The sequence below is a fragment of the Vulpes vulpes genome, chromosome 8 (genome assembly GCF_048418805.1).
Source record: "Vulpes vulpes isolate BD-2025 chromosome 8, VulVul3, whole genome shotgun sequence".
Lineage (NCBI taxonomy): Eukaryota > Metazoa > Chordata > Mammalia > Carnivora > Canidae > Vulpes > Vulpes vulpes.
This window is the reverse complement of record NC_132787.1, coordinates 60,632,910-60,654,261: the sequence shown is the minus strand read 5'-3', so window position 1 is coordinate 60,654,261 and position 21,352 is coordinate 60,632,910. Positions and strand designations below refer to the sequence as shown.

Below are 21,352 nucleotides of genomic sequence, written 5' to 3'. Positions count from 1 at the left end.
TGGCCTCTCCATGGCAGTTCCCTTAGACATGCTTGTGCATTTGACTTAACGCCCCCTAAGGAGGAAGAAACAGAGGCTCAGGGAGCTTGGCTGAGACTAGGGCCCAGCGCTCCCCAAGGTCCACACTCATTCCACTGGACCAGATCGTCAAACCCTGTGTGATGGTGGGGAGAGAAGCAGCTGCAAGAGGAAGGAGGAGGAGGCATCTGGGTGGCTCAGTGGGTTGAGTGTTCCACTCAGGTCATGACCTCAGGGTCGTGGGATTGAGACCGGAGTCTGGCTTCATGCTGAGCACAGCGTATCCTTGAGATTCTCTCTCTCCCTCTCCCTCTGCCCCTCCTTCCGTGTGCCACGCTGTTTCTCTCTTTAAAACAAATAAAACTTAAAAGAAAAATTGTAGGGAGCAGCCCCGGTGGCTCAGCAGTTTAGCGCCGCCTTCGGCCCAGGGCGTGATCCTGGAGACCCGGGATCCAGTCCCCCATCGGGCTCCCTGCATGGAGCCTGCCTCTCCCTCTGCCTCTGCCTGTGTCTCTGCTTCTCTCTCCTCTCTGTGTATTCTCATGAATAAATAAATAAAATCTTTAAAAAAAAAAATCGTTAAGGGAGAAGGAGCAGGCATTCAGAGAGGTTCCCAACCTGCCTCCTGAGCCCCTGGCCAGTTGCAGGTACCATGACTGATGACCCAGATCACGGAAAAGTGAGGGCAATCAAGCTCTGTGTGGGGGCGAGAGACACCCCGAATGCCCCACTTTGCGGAGTCACCAGGTCACCAAGAGGTTCCAAGTACTCCAAAGAAATTGGAGTTATTTCCAAAGAAATAGCTACTACAAACAAGAACTTTCCTTTTTTTTCTTTTTTTTTAATTTTATTTATTTATTCACGAGAGACACAGAGAGAGAGAGAGAGAGAGAGAGGCAGAGACATAGGCAGAAGGAGAAGCAGACTCTCCCCTGAGCAGGGGATTCCAATGCAGGACTCGATCCCAGGACCCCAGGATCATGCCCCGAGTCAAAGGCAGACGTTCATCCCCTGACCCATCCAGGTGTCCCTGTGAACAGGCTTTTCTAAGGCCATCAGCGCCTCCTGCCCAATTCCCAGTGTAAAGTTAAGGGCCCTCCTACACTGCTTGTTTAAAGGGAGGCAGGGTGCACAGCCACCCTGAGAACGGGCTCTGGATCAAATGCAGAATTCCCATTAGGCTTACTTTTCAGATAAACAATGAATAATTTTTTATAATAAGTATGTCCTATGTAATACTTGGGACAAACTTAACTGGGTATCCTGAATGTCACTTTGTTGAATCTGGCCACCCTATCCCAGGCCTGGCTAGGCCTGGACCCAGTGACGAACATCTTGATCCTGGTGTTTTTTTGACAGGTAGATGTTTTGACCCTATGGAGATTTTTTTTTTTTTTTAATATTTTCTTCTGATTCTTTTTTTTTTTTTTTTAATTTTTATTTATTTATGATAGTCACAGAGAGATAGAGAGAGGCAGAAACACAGGCAGAGGGAGAAGCAGGCTCCATGCACCGGGAGCCCGACGTGGGATTCGATCCTGGGTCTCCAGGATTGCGCCCTGGGCCAAAGGCAGGCGCCAAACCGCTGCGCCACCCAGGGATCCCCCTATGGAGATTTTTGCTTCATGTGTACATTTACGAAATATTTAAATAAAAAATACACCTGCATTAATTAATTTCCACTGAAAAACCATTCTCCGAAATAAATTAAACTAACTACATTTCATTTGTTGACATATTTTCTATACAGTGCAATTAACTAGTTCGTTTTTCTCCAGTCTTCATTTTTATTTGACTGAAATTAGTGTCATTGGTAACAACTATTTCTTGTTTAAATTTCTCTGCACAGATTTGGCTCAAAGATTTTTTTTTTTTCAATTTTTTGGTTCATATCAAGTTCTAGTAAATATAGCCCCCCCCCCTTTTTTTTTCTTAAAGATTTTATTTATTTATTTATTTATTTGAGAGAAAGAGAGTGAGAGGGAGCCCGAACAGGGGTCGGGGCCGAGGGAGAGGGGTAAGCAGACTCCCCACTGAGCAGGGAGCAAAACGGATGTGGCTCAATCTCAGGACCCCAAGATCATGACCTGAGGCAAAGGCAGACGCTTAACTGACTGAGCCACCCAGGTGCCCCAAATAAAGCTCCTTTCTATTTTGAGTTTTCTCTTATGAAATTATTTCTATTAAGTCCAATTTTCCCCAGGTCAGGGTTTACAGTTACCAACAAGATTGTAACCTCTTTCATTCCCTTCATGATTCTACCGTGTGTGGTTTTTAATTTTGTGGTGATCGTTTTTGCCCGTAATTACACACATGTGCTATTATAAAAGTGACAGTTTAGGGATCCCTGGGTGGCGCAGCAGTTTGGCGCTTGCCTTTGGCCCAGGGCGCGATCCTGGAGACCCAGGATCGAATCCCACATCGGGCTCCCGGAGCATGGAGCCTGCTTCTCCCTCTGCCTGTGTCTCTGCCTCTCTCTCTCTTTCTCTGTGTGTGTGACTATCATAAATAAATTTTTAAAAAAATAAAAAATAAAAAAATAAAAGTGACAGTTTAAAAAATAAATAAATAAATAAATAAATAAATACATTTTTTAAAGTGACAGTTTATATTTATTTCCTAGCTAATTCATGAACAAACTGAGAGCACTTCTTTACAAAAGGGCCAGCATTGCCCTAACACAGTGGGTGTTCCTCCTCGGGTGCATACTGTCCTCCCCTGGACAGCTGCAGAAGCACTGATGCCTGCACCCCACTCCAGAGTTTCTGGTTTAATCAGTTTGCTGTGGAACCCAAACACTAATCTCTTTTAAAGCTCCCACATCGGGATCCCTGGGTGGCGCAGCAGTTTGGCGCCTGCCTTTGGCCCAGGGCGCGATCCTGGAGACCCAGGATCGAATCCCACATCGGGCTCCCGGAGCATGGAGCCTGCTTCTCCCTCTGCCTATGTCTCTGCCTCTCTCTCTCTCTCTCTGTGTGTGACTATCATAAATAAATAAAAATTAAAAAAAAAAATAAATGCTCCCACATCAGGGGGCCTGGGTGGCTCAGTGAGTTAAGTGGCCAGCTCTAGGTTTCAGTTCAGGTCATGACCTCGGTCCTGGGATCAAGCACACTCAGCACTCAGTAAGGAGCTAGCTTGAGGAATCTCTCCCTTTCCCTCTGCTTCTTGTCTGCTCACACTCTCTCTGTGTGTCTCTAAAATAAATAAATCTTTTTTATTAAGCACCTGACTTCAGCTCGGGTCATGATCTCAGGGTCCCGGGATCGAGCCCCACATCGGGCTCCTCACTCAGTGGGGAATCTACTTATCCCTTTCCCTCTGCCCCTCCCCCCCATTTGTGCTCACTCTCTCTCTCAAATAAATAAATAAAGTCTTTGAAAAAAAAAAGCTCCCACATCATTCTAATATGCAGCCTGAGTTGGAACACTGCTGTAAAGAGCTCTGCTGTCCAATACAGCAGCCACTATGTACATTAGCTATTTAAATTTAAATTGATTAAAATGAAATAAAATTTAAGATTCAGTTCCTCAGTTAAACTAGCCAATACAGAACATTTCCATTATCTCAGAAAGTTCTATCATGTAGCATGGGTCTGGACTGAGATGAGTGGCTCTCACCCTGGGCTGCACAGCAGAAATACCTAATACCTGGGAGTTGGTAATGATGCCCACCAGGCACTGGTATATGTAAAAGCTGCAGGTGATGCAGTTGTGTTGCCTGGATTAGGAACCTCTCAAATGAACATCCCAGTGGTCAAAACAGCTGGTCAGGGATCGGCATCACCACCCTTACCGCATCCCTATGAGAAGCCCAGAGTAAACAGGAAATTGTTCTGAGACAGGAGTCCAGGACCTCTGCTGGGCTTTCAGGAGTGTCTCCTATCCATAGGAGTGGAATTTCCTTTTCTGTGCATTTCAAACCTGGTTTTTATCAACACAAAGCTGGCCCAACGCCACTGTTGGCTCTGGGCTCTCTCAGTGCTCAGTGTGCGTAGGTGCTGAACAGCCAGGAGGCAGTTCCCAGCCCCTGTTCCCCTCTTATGGCATGGAGGGCTCCCCAAGCTCCCACCCCAGGCCAACAGACAAGTCTGGTATAAGGAGGCCACATCAAACTGCCAACAGTCATCAGGGGAAACACAGCAGTGTCAAATGCCACAGGCACCCTGGGGACAGAGAAGAGGGTAGAGGTGAAGGAGACCCAGAAGGGAGAAAGAATGGAGGGAGCAGAGAGGACAGGCAAAGTGAGGTACTTGTGAGACAGTGGTGCTGAGGGAGAGGCTATGAAGAATGAGGGAGGTCTGGGGGACACCTAGAAACAGACGGAGGCAGAGCAGGGAAGTTAGGCAGAGGTAGAGGAGGCAAGACAGAGGCAGACCAATAATTAACGGCAGTGGAGGCTCAGATTCACCTCATTTGGAGAAGCCCAAGGAGGACCATTTATGAGCTCACAGCACACAGGCTCGGGACACTCAGAAATGACGGGGGAGGCTGTGTGATGACCCCATAGGTCCTTCTGAAATCCTGGGGTCAGATGACAACAGTCACTGTCACGCCTGTCATTTCCTTCTTTGCTTCCTGACCGGACAGTGACAATGTGAAAGCAGAGAGTAGATGTTCTTTTTTTTTTTTCCCCCTAAGATTTATGTATTTATTTTTTTGTGGGGAAGGGGCAGAGGGAGAGGGAGAGAGTCTTAAGGAGATCCCACACTGAGTACAGGGCTTGATGAGGGGCTCCATCTCATGACCCTGAGATCACGACCTGAGCCAAAACCAAGAGTCACACACTCAACTAACTGCACCCCCAGGTGCCCCTAGACAGTAGGTTTTCTATTTAATTTTTTTGTTAAAGTGAAACCACTGAATATTTTCCCTTCTTTCTTTCAAAATGTAAAATGTCCCATGGTTGCTCTTGTCACTTCCTGGTCTGTTTCTTACTTTTACTGCTTTAGAATTGTTAATACTTTTTATCTCAGATTCTTTTCTCACAATCACATGTAAAATGAAAGTCCATGAGGTCTGGTCTCGGGGGCACACAGCATGGCCTTACTGGTTTCCTGCCCCCCTGCCACTGCTCCAGCAGCTTCTCCCTCGGGCCCCTCACAGTCAAGCAAACTACTCTGGAGGCTGCCTACCCCAAGGAGTTCCATAATGAAGCCAGACTCCATTATTTCCACCCAGGACACTGTGGTTTGGGCAACCTCTGAAATTCTTCAGGTATTTATGAATATAAGTTTAAATTTAGTTTAATTCAAATTTAGTTTTTAATTGCTAGGAGTGCAAAATTAAGAAATGTTTGGAAAATTCAAAACCTACATGAAAGTGGTTACAAGAAAGAAGTTTCTAGTATGTTGGAAAGGTTTGAGAATTAGCAGTTCTGCAAATTGATGTTGAGGAACTGATTTCCAGCACTGGCCCTGCAGTGAACTGGTGTTCAGGGAGCTGGCTTCCCCCCAGGAACTACAGGACACCCACAAGGGCCAATGAGAAGGCCCCAAGGTACAGTGCAGCCTAGCCCCCAGTGTGGCACTGGTCTGGTGTCACCCTGAGGACCAGCCTGGCCCTTGAATTGATCAAAAATATCTTCACAGCCCCTGCTCAGGTCTCCATGATTTTAAACATCTCCCCACAGGGCCTGTAAAATGCTGAATATGATCATGAAAATGAAACCCATGTACCTTGCAGCCCCCAGACTGTCTTGCCTCACTACACCCTTTCAAGTCCAGCATCATGAGGGAATGGAACCCTCCAGAGGGTCCAGCACCCGCCTGGGCCTTCCAGGAGCCTCTGAGAGGCACAGGGACTCAGTGATTATGAGCATGCTGCAGACCTGCCTTCAAGAATAGCTCTGCCATCACCAGCCTCTGAGAAAAAAACCCCATCTCTCAGAGCCACAGTGTCCTTCCATACGATGACAACCGTAACAGCAGTACCCAGCTGATTTAAAAAGATCTTACATTATAAAGACTCAGCAAAGGGCCAGACACTAGGCAACATCAGCTGTTGTGGTTTTGCTATTATTATCCTCAGGCTGATATCAGAGAAGCCCTCCCAATCTGGCCCCACGGCTCCCTTCTCACTGGGCTGCATGTGTCGTGTGACCGAGCCCCAACTGTGAGGCCTTGGCCTGTGGGCCTTGGCCCACCACACCCTAATGCTGGAATGCCCTCCCTTCCTCATCCTCCAAAACACTGGAGTCAGTCTGTGTGGCCCTCCTCCAGAAAGCCTTCCAAGACTGTCCGGCACCCAGCGTCCCTCCCTCTTTCACCTGCAGATCCACCGTCCATGCTTATTAGAGGCTGCCTTTTTTTCCCAGAAAATGTCTGTGTTGGGATCGATTAGTGTGAATGGATCCCAGTCCCTGCCCCCTGTGCGGAGGTCCCGGTAAAAGTACCCCCACTCTCCTCACACATACCATGTCCTGCACCCATGACCAGGACAGTCACAGAGAGACCCTGGCAGTTGGATTTTTCTTCCAAGCTTTTGAAGATTCCAAACTTTCCAGGTGCTTTGCAGCCTGAGACCCTCGTTAGCCTCCCTTAGGCCTCTGACTCTTCCCTTCCTCCCTCACTCTTCTCTCCCACCACAGGGTAACACAGCCAGGCCTTCTGGGCCTCAGATACTGACTGACCCAATTCCCAGACAAAGGCACCCCTATGAGTAGATCACAAAACAGCAAGCCCATGCCTCAGTACATAACACCAAGAGCAGGAATCCCCCCTCCCTGCTGGCACCTAACACAGCCCTACCCAGCCATGCCCAGCAGGGATGCTGAACCCTGCCCTCACGTTCAAGGCCACAAGGCCACGGGGCCTCACAGGCAGTTTTCCCAGATGACTTGACCCCACAGTGAGCAGCACCATCAAGCTGCAAGCTTGGCTGGTCCCGCCCCCCGCCCCCACACTACCCCGGGCACATGCAAGGCCCCCAGTTCAATGACAGGAGACAGGACCCACTGCCGACCTTTAAAGAGCCTGCTTTCTCCGCCACCACCACCCCCAAGCTTTGCTCCTCTACTGCCCCTGCCTGGAACCCTCCACAGTCCATACATTAAACAAGAGAAAAGTCGGCCAGAGGGAAGTATACAGCCACTGCAAACCTTTAATACCTTCCGACTTCTAAACCCCAACTCTCACCTCCAGTCCTTCCTCTTCCATGAAGGCTTCCTCAAGAGCTCCCTGCTAGCTGCAGTTTTGTTATGCCAGGCCGCCCTGGAGTGCACTGCTGCCCTCAGCAGCCTGACCGGGTGGGGAGAGGTGGCCGCACCCAGGCTCCCCTGGGCTGCAGCTGGACGTGGGGATCCTTCTCCTCCCTGCTCCCTAGGACGCAGGCTGTCGTGCAAACACGTGCACATCTGATTCCAGCCCATCTCCCTTCCCTGCAGCCTAGACAGCTCTCAGATTTAGCCATACTGAGTTCTTGAGGCTACAGGCATGCCCCCTCCCGGGCATCTACCACTAGGCCCACAAGAGACACATCTTCAATACACGCTGAGTTGAAACACCAGCGCTCCAGGGCCCAGGTTCTGGAGCCGGTGTCCACCACGAACCCCCCTGTGCCTTCAGGCCACAGAGTGCCCCTTGCCCACCTCACCTGTTCCTCCCCATTGTCTCATGGTCTTTGACCACCACATGAAGCTCGGAGCTCTGGTCCAAGGGGATGCCCTTGAGGTCCCACTCAAAGCCCTGGAAGAAAAAGAGAACAAAACAATGGGTGGCCCCTTAGGAGAAGAAACTGTATCTGGTTCACCCTGGTCCATCCAGGGCACTGAACAGCCATCCATGAACAATGACAGTGGGTGGATGAATGAATGAGCAAATGAATGAATACATGAATAAATGAGAATTCCAGAGCTTCAGAAGAGACAGCAAAAGCTGAAGGGAGCAGAAAAGAGAAGGAACTCAGGCTCCTATGGCCTCCTTCCCCAAACTCAATTCCACCAATGACCAGGAAGCCAGGCCAGGAGCACAGTGCAGAGGTGGAGGCAATGGTGTGTGTGGCTGGTGACTCTACAAGGTCCTCGGGGACCAAGATCAATGTGCTCATGCGGAAGCCAGGCCTGTGGCATGCAGTATGGATTAGTGCCACACTAGGTATGCCTGTCCAGAGGCCCTAAATCTCTCCTCAGACCAAAGGTACCCTGTGAATCCCAGCCCTATCCACAAGGCATCCAAAGGACCACCAGGGGGTCATATGCAAGGAGCTAGTTGAGCTCCTGGTTAATCAGGGAGGACTGAGAGGAGGAGGTGGGCTTTGGGCAGGAAGAACCGCCTGGATAAGGGAGCCAAGGCAGGCCAGAGAGCCCCTAAATGACCCAGCTGCTAGTTGTACCTGGCTGACAAGAGCTGGGAGCAATAGAAACCAAAGACATCTCACTCCTCCCCATGCCACACCCACATCAGAGGAGATGCTTCTATTTACCTGGCAGGCCAGGCCACCAACTGTCCTCCCGGGTTCCTAGCACCAGGCAGATTTAGTTGACATGCGGGACCAGCCGCCCCTCCCCTCCTTGACATACCTCTGAGAAAGCCACCTCAGTCTCAAGCTCCTGACTTGTCACTGCAGAGACAGTGACAGCAGATGAAAAGGAGGGAGAATGGAAATTTTGCATACCTCATTCCACACGGGGTTCACGCTGTTCTTGATGACTTTGGTTCTCTTCTTTACTCCTAGGAGAGACACGAAGGGAGAGTGGAGAGACGAATGCCAGCCCTGCACCTCCTACCCAATCCGGGGCAGCTCCTGAGAGCCGCGCTGCTGCCGCTTGCCCCCCCACCCCCCCGAGGAAACCTCACCCAACCAAGGGATTCCTGAGAACCCCACGGGGCTGCAAGGAGTGGCCAATGCCAGTCATGCGCCTTCGCTCTCTCAGCTCTGGACTGATACACAGCAGTCCCAACCCCAGGATGTTTTTAAAGGAAAATACCCAGTCTGCCTCTTCTCAATGATTTTGTTACTGTTATGATAATATGTTATGATAATATAACATGATAATAACAAATTCTATTGTTGGGAAGTTATGACTTTCTAAATAAAGGTTTTATTTTTTTTAATTTTTTTTTTTTAATTTATGATAGTCACACAGAGAGAGAGAGAGAGAAAGAGAGAGAGGCAGAGAAACAGGCAGAGGGAGAAGCAGGCTCCATGCACCCGGAGCCCGATGTGGGATTCGATCCTGGGTCTCCAGGATCGCGCCCTGGGCCAAAGACAGGCGCCAAACCGCTGCGCCACCCAAGGATCCCTAAATAAAGGTTTTAAACTGTAAATTTGCTGAGAATGAATGATCTGCATGGAAAATATTTTTCATTTTAAAAACATCTACCTACACATATTGTACGATTCTGTTTATGTGAAACAGCCAGAATAGGCAAATGCAGAGACAGGAAATAGGTTAGTGGTTTCCAGTGGCTGAGGGGAGATGAGAATAAGGAGCAAATGCTTAATGGTTTCTTTCAGAGGTAATGAGATATTCCGGAATTAGAACGAGGGTGATTGCACAGCCTTGTGAATATACTCAAAACCATTGAGATCGCGTGCTTTTAAATGGTTAAAATGATTAATTTTAGGTTATGTGAATTTTACCTCAATAAAAAAAACAGCCCCCCCCCCACCCTTGCCTTGAAGGGGTATGTCTGAAGCAGGCTGTCCCAAGGCTCGCAATGGCTGGGCCAATGGAATGCAGAATGGTTCAGGGTAGATGGCAGGAAGAACAGACAATGTTAGGGCTGAGGTGGGACCCACAGTGCCCCAGACGACAGCAAGTCGAAGCACCTCCTCTGGAGCCTTAGGCATGGAGGAGTGGATGTGAGGCACAGAAAAGGACAAATACGTCCAACACTTCCAGTAAGCATCAGAACAGAAATGATTCAGTGTTCAATGGATGATTAAAAGTGGTCACATACAGAACTTACATTTGATCACCTGGTTCCACCCTGCCTGTGCAAGACTTTATAGTGAGAGGCTTGAGACTGCTCTACTTTTATAGAGTCTGGACCATGAAAGCCCCAAAAGCCTCTGGAAACATCTCCTGGGACCCCTCTAGTCCTCCTCTGAAGCTAAGCATTCCCAGTGACCTGCAGGCTCAGCTCCTTCTGGCCAGTTTCAGAGCAGGAAGAAAAGAAAATCGGAGTGGCATCAAGGATGCAAGCAGGGTTTGGGGGAAGATTTGGAGGAGAGAAACAATAGAGAAAGAAAAAGCAAAGTAAAATTGTGGAGAAAGAGATATCTGAGGGAGAGAGGCCGAGCAGGATTTGGTAGACTCCAAGGCAATTACGTTGAAAATGGTTGCTGAGCCTCCAGGGAGTCCCTTGGGAGATTTGGATAAAACTCTCCCAAGTGGGGCAGAGTGGACTCCCAATCCCCTCTCATGGCCTGCTGCAAATCACAGATGTAGGAAAAGAATGTGGGTTTCATGGGACGCCTGGGTGGCTCAGTGGTTTAGCGCCTGCCTTCAGCTCAGGGCTGATCCTGGAGTCCTGGGATCGGGTCCTGCATCGGGATCCCTGCATGGAGCCTCCTTCTCCCTCTGCCTGTGTCTCTGCCTCTCTCTCTCTCTCTCTCTCTCTCTCTGTGTGTGTGTGTGTGTCTCATGAATAAATAAATAAATAAAATCTTTAAAAAAAAAAAAAAAGAATGTGGGCTTCAAAATGACACAGACCACCACAGAACACTTATTTCCCATGAAACTTCAGGTCAGAGGTTCTCAAACTCTTTGATCACAAGAGAACTCTTAAAATTTACTAAGGATCCTAAAGAGCTTTTATTTGAATGGCTTGTATCTATTGACCTTTGTGGTATTAAGAAATAACAACTGACGGCGAGGATGCAGAAAAAGGGGAACCCTCTTGCACTCTTGATGGGAATGCAAACTGGTACAGCCACTCAGGAAAACTGTGGAGGTTCCTGAAGAATTTGAAAATAAAGCTATCCTACACTACCCAGCAATTCCACTACTGGGTATTTACCCCAAAGATACTGATGTATTGAAACACCAGGACATCGGCACCCCGATGTTTATAGCAGCAATGTCCACAATAGCCAAACTGTGGGAGGAGCCTCAGTGTCCATCAAAAGATGAATGGATAAAGAAGCTGTGGTCTATGTATACAATGGAATATTACTCAGCCATTAGAAAGGACAAATACCCACCATTTGCTTTGATATGGATGGAGCTGGATGGTATTATTCTGAGTGAAGTAAGTCAATCAGAGAAGGACAAACATATGGTTTCACTCATACGGGGAGTAGAAGAAATAGTGAATGGGATTATAAGGGAAAGGAGGGGAACTGAGTGGGAAAAATTAGAGAGGGAGACTTTCCATGAGAGACTCCTAACTCTGGGAAACAAACAAAGGTTTGCAGAAGGGGAGGTGGGTAGGGTGATGGGGCAACTGAGTGATGGGCATTAAGGAGGGCACCTGATGTGATGAGCACTGGGTGTTACACTATATGCTGGCAAGTTGAATTTAAATTTAAAAAGAAATATTTTTTTTTAAAAAGAAATAACAACTGAGGCATTTAAAAATATTTATTTAGGGGTCCCAGGCTGCCTCAGTGGGTAGAGCCTAAGGCTTGATCTCAGGGTCATGAGTTCAAGCCCCACACTGGGTGTGGAGCCTATTTAAAACAAATAATTTTTTAAGTTAAAAATATTTATTTAGTAACTAATCTTAAATTAACAGTAATAAATCCAATCCATGTTAACATAAGTGACATGTTTTTCTGAAAAGTAACTATAACTTCCAAAACAAAGGAAAAAGAAAAGTGCCACTGTTTATATTTTGTAAATCTCTTTAATGCCTGGCTGGATTATCATGTCTACTTCTACATTCAGTCTGTTGAGATGTCTTGTTTTGGTTGACATCTAGGAAGAAAAATCCAATGAGATATACAGTTGAAGGGGATGCCTGAGGGGCTCAGCAGTTTAGCACCTGCCTTCAGGCCCAGAGCGTGATCCTGGAGTCCAGGGATCGAGTCCCAAATCAGGGTCCCTGCATGGAGCCTGCTTCTCCCTCTGCCTGTGTCTCTGCCTCTCCCTCTCTCTCTGTGTCTCATGAATAAATAAAATATTTTTTAAAAGAGAGAGACATATATTTGGAAAAAGAGGTGTATTTTAATAAATCTTCAGATAACTGTGGATATCCTTCTTTGATACTACACCAAAAACTCAACAAATAGTATTCCTGAAAACAGGTCAATGAACATTTTGTACTCTGTTACACTGAAGCCCATGTTTCTGTCTTGCACTTTGAATGAATATCTTAATCTTGCATGATTCTGCAATATCTTGCCTTGATTACCGGGAAAGTTTCTGCTCATTGTGTTATGTGGACCTTCCAAAGACTGACACATTTGATTGTGTAATGCAAAAAAAATCATATTCATTAGTATTACCATCAATCTCATCAGTAAAGTCATTAAATATGAGGAAGCTGAAGGATACAACTTTCTATGATTCCCATTCTGGTTTGAAAGCTCAAATTTGAGATGCCTGGGTGTCTCAGCAGTTTGGCACCTGCCTTAAGCACAGGGTGTGATCCTGGAGTCCCGGGATCGAGTCCCACATCGGGCTCCCTGCAAGGAGCCTGCTTCTCCCTCTGCCTGTGTCTCTGCCTCTCTCTCTCTGTCTGTCTCTCATGAATAAATAAATAAAATCTTTAAACAAAAAAAAAGAGAAAAGAAAGCTCAAATTTTGTGATTGGCAACAAATAATAAATGTCTGCTTGAGGTGAAAAGCTCATGCTTTCACTTTCAAGAAAATGTCAGTCAAATGCCCAAATCTGAACAGTCACAATTTGTCAGTCATTCTTTCAAGTAAAAACAATATTCCATGAAATAAACAAACTGGCTAGTTCAGCTTGCAACTCAAGCAGCCATACATGTGCTTCTTCTTGCAACAGTCATCATTTTTCAGTGTGGAGTAGGTGTGCTCTATGCATACTTATATCTCAACACTCCAAATATTACAAATATATGTACTTGAAGATCAAGATAAAAAAATTAATAATTGTAATGCTTTATCAAGGACATTTCTCATCTTATCTAGCTTTCTTTTTTTAAGTGCAAATACAGGAAAGGGAAGAATTCAGTGCCGAGTACAATTTTGCACCAAGGCTTTCACTAGGACTAAGATACCAGCGGTTTTACCTTCCATCACTGTTGTACTATCAGTGCAAATATTGACGGTGAAAAAGACACATAGGAACTTCAGGTTATTCTGAAAATAGTTTCAACCTTGCTGACCTCCTCAAAGAGTCTTGGGGATTCCCCCAGGAGTCCCTGTAACACACTTGGAAAAACTCTCAGGAAATTCATTGAATATCTCAGCCTCTGTTTCCTCATCTATAAAATCATAATAATACCTCTCCATGGGGTTTTGTGAAAATTAAACAAGACAGTATGAGTGAGGTTCCTGGCACACAGCAGACTAATTAAATATTAATTCATTTCACTTGCCCTCCCCACCCTCCTGCATCACTCAGATGCATCTAGTGAACTCCTACTGATTCTTCAATACCCAGCTCAGTTGTTTACTCTGATAAGCCTCGCCTGACTCTTCCAGACAGAGATGGCTGACCACATATCAGAACATAGGAGAACTATAGGTTTCTCTGTCTTTCTCCCCAACTGGACTATGATCTTCAGAGGACAGACACCATGCCTTATCCCCAGGTTCACTCCATCACTAGGGGATACCACTCTTCCCAAGGAATGCGATCAGACTGCATTAACAGTAGGGGAGTAGATCAGTGGACATAGGGGATAAGAAGAGTCACAGTGAGAAGGAGGTGTTCTGGGAGGGGCAAGTTATCTTCTCAAAGTTAGTCCAGGCCTGGCCTGGCTAAATCATCCTTGTGGGCCACATTAGTATGTCTCCAGCAGTGGGTGCAGACACAGCTTTGAAGTCACTCAAATAATATTCCCTGTTGTGTGACCTCAGATAGGGCCTATTAACTCTCTAGGCCTTATCTCCCTTGGTCATAAATGGATAATAAGAAGAAGGTTTACTTCATAGGGTTTTGCAGAGATATGAGATTTAGTCTAAGTGTCTACTTCCTCTGCCCTATCAACTTCCCATGACCTACAAGAGTAATGTGGAAAATCCCATCTGCAGCTGCTCTTGAGTTGACCACTTGGAAGCATTCCTGGTGCTCTTGGAGCGTATTAATTGAACAAGCCAAGTGCCAAGCCCTGTGCAAAGTATCTTTCAAGCATTTCCCATTTCTTGGCTTTCCTAAAGATGAGGCAAACAAAGGCCTTCAGTGAACTGGGTATTTACCCCAAAGACACAAATATAGTGATTCAAAGGGGCACCTGCACCCCAGTGTTTATAGCAGCAATGTCCAGAGCTATTGTGGACATATAGCCAAACTATGAAAAGAGCCCAGATGTCAATCGACAGATGAATGGATAAAGAAGAGGTGGTGTATATATACAATGGAATATTACTCAGCCATCAAAAAAGGAAATATTGCCATATGCAATGATGTGGATAGAACTTGAAGGTATTATGCTAAGTGAAATAAGTCAATCAGGAAAAGACAATTATCATATGATCTCACTCATATGTAGAATTTAAGAAACAAAACAGAGGACTATAGGGGAAGAGAGGAAAAAAGAATACAAGATGAAATCAGAGAGGAAGACAGACCATAAGAGACCCTTAGTCATAGGAAACAAACTGAGAGTTGCTGGAGGGGAAGGAGGTGGAGGGATGAGGTAACCGGGTAGTGGACATTAAGGAAGGCACGTGATGGGGGATCCCTAGGTGGCTCAGTGGTTTGGCACCTGCCTTTGGCCCAGGGCGCGATCCTGGAGTCCTGGGATCAAGTTCCACGTCGGGCTCCCGGCATGGAACCTGCTTCTCCCTCCTCCTGTGTCTCTACCTCTCTCTCTCTCTCTCTCTCTCTATGTCTATCATAAATGAATAAATAAATCTTTAAAAAAAAAAAAAAAGGAGGGCATGTGATGTAATGAGCACTGGGTATTATATAAGACTGATGAGTCATCACTGACCTCTACCTCTGAAACCAATAATACATTGCATGTTAATTAACTGAATTTAAATAAAAATATTTTTTAAAAAGGCCTTCAGTGAGATTTCACTAGGTCTGGTTAGAAGGACCAACTCTGAGACCCTCTGAGTGACATTCAGGGAGGACACTTCAATGGAAAGGTGCTATAGCCTCAGAGAGGTGCAGGAAAGAAGTGAAACATTACCCCAGCACATCACATGACTGACAGAAGCCAAAGGAAGGGAAGGCATCCTGCTAATTAGGAAACAGTCAAGAAAACAGTTCCTTCCTTGTCATGGGTCTAAATCTGTCCTGTCCTTGATCATTAATTTTGGCCTTGATAGATGTGGCTTTTTGTGTATAATTTAACCAACTCAAGAGTTTAATATATAGGAGAGCCCACAGGTCATGCTGGGGATGGAGACAGAGGACCATGTCCTCTCCCGGGATTGCTCTGCAGAATTAGGGGCCAGCAGGCCTCATGAGAATTATGCTATAGCCTCTGGTGGTGTTCCTCCAGACTGAATGACTCAGCGAAGAAGAATGAACTTACCGTAGATAGAAGAGTTTGTCCCCATGGAAATGCTTCACTTGTTTCCCCAGGCCTGCCCACCCTGATTCTATCCCAGACCAGAGTCTCTTATTGATGGATGGTAGTGTTTTTCAAACTGCTCACTGGGACCCATTCACAGGCCATGACATCAACTGAGTGACATAACTAATATGTCTTTTTAATGACAGAACAGAGAAGAAAATATCAGAGTACATCTTTCACTGCAAAATTACTATTAGTTGAAAAGTTGGGTTATATTTTCATATACATATTTATATGTGTGTACTATGTCTTGATATTAAATATGTTTCTTGTGAATAACAATCCAAAAGTTTTGAAAATAATGCTTAAAATGAAGATTGTCAGAGAAGAACTGAAGAACAAAGAAATGACCCTCTTGGCCCTTCATTGTTGAGAGCCAAGGGGTGTGACAAGAATGATGTAGCACACCATCTGGTCCTAGTCCCTCACCAGGGGCCAGCTCTGATAAAGACCATGGCTATGGGAAGAGGTTGGGAGAGGGGCCTCAGAGACAGGAGCAGAGCAAAGGTAAGAAGACAGCCCAATCCTGCCCCATCTGGCACCTGGGGCCACCTGGCTAAGCAGTCTCCCCTGGTGGGAGCCCCAAATCTCCTGCCACCCTAGAGTCTGACATAGTCATAGCATCATGTGAGGAGCCACATCATTACTTTCTGCTCACCACCTGGTGAGGTTTACTTGTCAGTGACCAGGGTATTGTCTCTCCAGCAGTCTGGGCCCCAGGCCTCACTCATACCTCCAGGCCCATCTTGTGGGGACAGGCTTCTTTGAGGAGCCCAAGATGTTAGCCCCAGGGCCTTGGACACCCACAGGGGTTACAGCATGGAAGGGAGCCCTCTGACCTCTGGCAGAGCCAGTTGGCAATCCCCCAGTAGCCTCTCTTCCCCACAACACAATTATAAGGTCATGGGAAGCAGACAGTGACACTAATGATGATGGAAGTCTTTGGGGCTGGTGGGATCATAGAGAAGACACACTCGGAAGCAGGGGTTTTCACTGAGGGTGCACTCAGTCTGTAATTTGGCAGGTTTTTATGCCAGTCAAAGGAGGGTTCAAAGAAAAGCTGAGGGATGCTGATTTATTTCCCAACACACCTCAAAAGCACCAAGGTCCACATGCCCATCAACAGATGGATGGATAAATAAAATGTGCGGGATATACAAACAATGAGATGTGGCTCAGCCTTAAAGAGGAAGGAAACTCCTGACACATGCTATGACATAAAAGAATCTTGAAAATTGGGATCCCTGGGTGGCGCAGCGGTTTGGCGCCTGCCTTTGGCCCAGGGCGCGATCCTGGAGACCCGGGATCGAATCCCGCGTCGGGCTCCCGGTGCATGGAGCCTGCTTCTCCCTCTGCCTCTCTCTCTCTATCTCTCTGTGACTATCATAAATAAATAAAAATTAAAAAAAAAATTAAAAAAAAAAAAAAAAAAAGAATCTTGAAAATTCACAGCACGCTAAATGAAATAAGGCAGACACAAAAGGACAACATTATATGCTAGCACTTACATGAGGTACCCAGAATAATCAAATTCACAGAGACAGAAAGTAGACTAGAGGTTTCCAGGGGCTGAGGGGAGGAGGAACGGGCAGGTACTGTTGAAGAAACAGTATGGCATGACTGTGAATGGGCATGAAGTTTCAGGCTGGGATGATGAAAAAGTTCTGGGAATGAACAGCAGTGATAGATGCACAACAGTGTGGATGTGCTTAATGCCACTGAGCTGTATATCTAAAAATGTTTAAATGGTAAAGGATGCATTATATATATTTTATCAGAATAAGAAAATCTTTTTTAAGCACAAAAAAAGTGAAACATCTCAACACTAAGAGTCAGTTGCTGTTCCTAATTCATGGGGGACACTGACTCCCATGTAGGGGAATGATTGGCAACAAAGATGGGTAGATATTTACCGATACCTGTTATGTGCCTGGCACTGTGTTGGGAACAGGACTAATTAAAGGGGTTGCAGTCACCACAGCCATACTGTTATCCTGGCCAAATGGAGAAGGAAGTGGTCCCTGCTTCTTGGAGCTGAAAATGTAGGGAATAGTAGTCTTCAGTAGTAGTCTCTGGTATAGTAGTCTCCAAAGATGGCCCCAGTGAGCCAGCTTCCTAACATTCACATATTTTTTTTCCTTCTCTTTCTTTCTTTCTTTCTTTCTTTCTTTCTTTCTTTCTTTCTTTCTTTCTTTCTTTCAAGATTTTATGTATTCATGAGAAACAGAGAGAGAGGGGCAGAGACATAGGCAGAGGGAGAAGCAGGCTCCCTGCAGGAATCCTGATGCAGGACTTGATACCAGGGACCCTCGATCATGACCTGAGCCGAAGGCAGATGTGCAACCACTGAGCCACCCAGGCATCCCTAACATTCACACACTTAGCTGGTACACCTCCACACTGATCTGAGCTGGCCCTGTGGTTCAAAGTAGGACCTGTGGTTTCTGCTTTCATGGCTTTAGAAGCCCTGAGTGACCATGTAAGAAGTCCAGCTACTCTATGGTAGGGACCAAGCTAGATCTAGGCCTTGTGGGGGTGGGGGAGGTCCTGAGGCTACACAGAGAGAAAGAGAAACTCAAGATCCCAGGACCCTTGCCGGAGGGTGGTAGGAATAAAGACATTGACAGTCACAAACTCTCATAAAAGTTCAGGAGGTCTCAGATATTTGTACCCCCATGTGCACAGCAGCATTACTCACAGCAGCTAAAATGTGTAAGCAACCCAAATGTCCACTGACAGATAAATGGACAAGAAAAATGTGAGTTATACATACAAGAGAATAGGATTCAGCCCTTGAATATGAAGGAGATTCTGACCATGCTACATCATGGATAAACTCGAGGACATTATACTAAGTGAAAGCAGTTAGTTACCAGGGACACGGGGAGTTATTATTTAATGGGTAGAGATTTCAGTTGGGAACAATGAAAGAGTTCTGGGGATGGATGGTGGTGATGGTTACATGATAATATGAATGTTCTCAATACCACTGAAGTGTACACTTAAAGATGATTAAGATGGTAAATTTTCTGTTATGTGTCACATTTTTTTTAAGTCCAGGTGTGAGGGGCGCCTGAGTGGCTAGGTCAGTTAAGCATCTGCCTTTGGCTCAGGTCATAATCCCAGGGTCCTGGGATCAAGCCCTGCATCGGGCTCCCTGCTCAGTGGGAGCCTGCTTCTCCCTCTTCCTCTGCCTGCTGCTTCACCTGCTTGTGCTCTCTCCCTCAGTGTATGTGTGTTAAATAAATAAGTAAAGTCTTAAAAAAAAATCCAAGTGGAGATAGTGAGGACAGAGGTTGTGGGTCTGGGGCACGCTGACCAGCACCCAGGTGGGGAAGGGAGAAGGGTGAAGAGCAGAACATGTCTCAGGTTCTGACAGGGATGTAGGCATGCTGGTGGTGCCATTCACTTAGAGACGGAGCAGACAGGAGAGGGTATGGGGTGCTCTGGACTCCCAGAGAGAGAGACAGGCTGTTTCCGCCCATGAGGCAGGAGACAACACCTACTGTCAGAAGCCGCATGGCACCTTAAGATCCTGCAGGCAGCCTGGACTATTCCACAAACAGGTACTAAGGATTCGCTCTGTTTGGGGGATTCTGTTGACACTTCTTTAGGATATCCATCAGACAAAAATTTGAAGTATCAGCATAAAACCAAAAGGCAATGGCAACTGAAAGGAGAAAAGATGGCTCTGGCTTCTGCTGAAGGAAGGTCAGCTGTACTTCTCAGTACAGACAACCTCCAACAAAAAGGAGAGGTAGACTCTGGTAACTCTGACATTGGCCCACCATCCATGCCTGATTCAAGCCTGCACACCTCAAGAACTGGGCAGCTGTCACTCCCCCCACCACTCCCTGCAGAGTCCTGCTCTTCTCACCCTCAGGAACTCACCCTCATATCCATCTTTCTGAATCTTAACTGAAACCACCCTTTCCAGGAAACTGCTAGCCAGGAAGGGGTGGTGGTAGCTGGATCAACTGGCTGTGATGGAATGTACTCTGAGAAGGGTAGTCTTTGAACTCAAAAGGCCAATTTGAACTGGGGAACATATTTGAAATATCTATGACAAAATGTTAACATCCTTAATATGTAAAGAGCACTTTACAGCTAATTAAGAAAAAAGATACCTTCCCTCCAAAAAACTGGGCAAATGAAAAAGTAAAAAAAATAAATGCAAGTAGGTAATAACACTGAAATGTCACAAATACTATGTGAACCTAAGAAATGGTTAAAGAAGATTGTTAAACATGGTAATGTTTAGTGTTAGCAGGATTATAGGAAAATAAACCTTCTTACTCAGTTAGTGAGAGGGTAAAGCTGGTAGAGATTTTCCGAAAAGCAATTTGGGAAATGCAGCAAATCCTTATATACATCTATAACCTGCATATTAGATGTAATGCTACTTCCAGTATTTACCCAAAGGAAATAATTAAATATGTGGACAAAGATTTAATCACCAGGATATTTCTCACAGTGACAGTATAACTTGAGCACTGGATATAAATAAAAAAGACTTAATATCACTTAAACATACGTCAATAAGGGATTGATTCATTGAATTAGGGTGCAGCCATACAATAAAATACTATGCAGACATTTTAAAAGGTGTGTAAAAGAATCTTTCCTGACATAGAAAGATGCTCCTGGTTTATTGTTGAGTGAAAATGTAAATATTCAAACATTTTAAAAAAGATATCTGGGATGGGATTATCTCTACAGAGGAAGGCAGGGAGTCTGGGACTTCTGATGGAGGAATGAGACAAGTAAGGTTCTATTCCTTGTCCTGGTAATATACATGGATACCCCCTCTTCATTACTCATTAAAGCTGGGGGTTGGGCAGCCCGGGTGACTCAGCAGTTTAGCACCTGCCTTCAGCCCAGGGTGTGATCCTGGAGACCCCGGATCAAGTCCCACGTCCGGCTCCCTGCGTGGAACCTGCTTCTCCCTCTGCCCGTGTCTCTGCCTCTCTCTCTCTCTGTGTCTCTCATGAATAAATAAAATCTTTAAAAATAATAATAAAATAAAATAAAATAAAGCTGGGTGTCTCGCCCTTGGCACTATTAACATTTGAGGTTGGATGATTCTTTTTTGTGGCTGTCGTGGGGAGGCCCTGTACCCTGTAGGTGTTTAGCAGCACCTCTGGCCCCTGCCCACTAGATGCCAGTAGCACCCCCTACCCCCATCTCACCCAGAGGCAACAACCCAAAATGTCTCCAGATGTTGACAAATGTCCCCTGAGGCACAAAATCACCCCCAGCTGAGAGCCAGTGCAGTGAAGCATACATTTATACTGTATGGACTTCACTCGGGTGTTATATTTCACAACTGAAATTGCTTTTTTGAAAAAGAGGATAAAAGAATCTTTGAGGAAATATATCTTAAGTACCAAGTTAATTCAAAGTACCAGGATTTGGGGCCAGTCTTGACTTTTGCATCATACCTTTCTGTAACAGATCCTTTTCCACATTGAGTACATATTGAGTTCACGGAAAGTAGAATGTTATTTTGAATGCTTTAAAGTCACTTTTATTTTTTTTTAAGATTGTATTTATTTATTTGACAGAGACACAAGCAGAGAGAGCAGCAGATGGAAAGGGTAGAAGTAGGCTCCCCTGTTGAGCAGGAAGCATGACTCGGGGCCCAATCCCAGGACCCAGAGATCATGACCTGAGCCAAAGGCAGATGCTCAACCGACTGAGCCACCCAGGTGCCCCTAAAGTCACTT

At 45.9% G+C, this 21,352-nt stretch overlaps 1 protein-coding gene across 44 annotated transcripts in view; it reads right to left on the bottom strand.

Annotated features, from left to right (window-relative positions):
• DYSF (dysferlin) overlaps positions 1–21,352 on the bottom strand; it is a 217,533-nt gene that overhangs the window by 183,039 nt on the left and 13,142 nt on the right. For 39 of the 44 annotated variants that reach the window (XM_025994580.2, XM_072766912.1, XM_025994577.2 and 36 more), the window contains exons 2-3: positions 8,631–8,686; positions 7,611–7,702 (exon numbers count right to left, since the gene is read on the bottom strand). In XM_025994580.2, the coding sequence (XP_025850365.2) occupies positions 7,611–7,702; positions 8,631–8,686 (148 nt within the window). Of the gene's footprint in view, positions 1–7,610; positions 7,703–8,630; positions 8,687–8,812; positions 8,920–21,352 lie in introns of those variants that run through there. The other 5 variants (XM_072766916.1, XM_072766920.1, XM_072766921.1 and 2 more) reach the window with 2 other exon arrangements.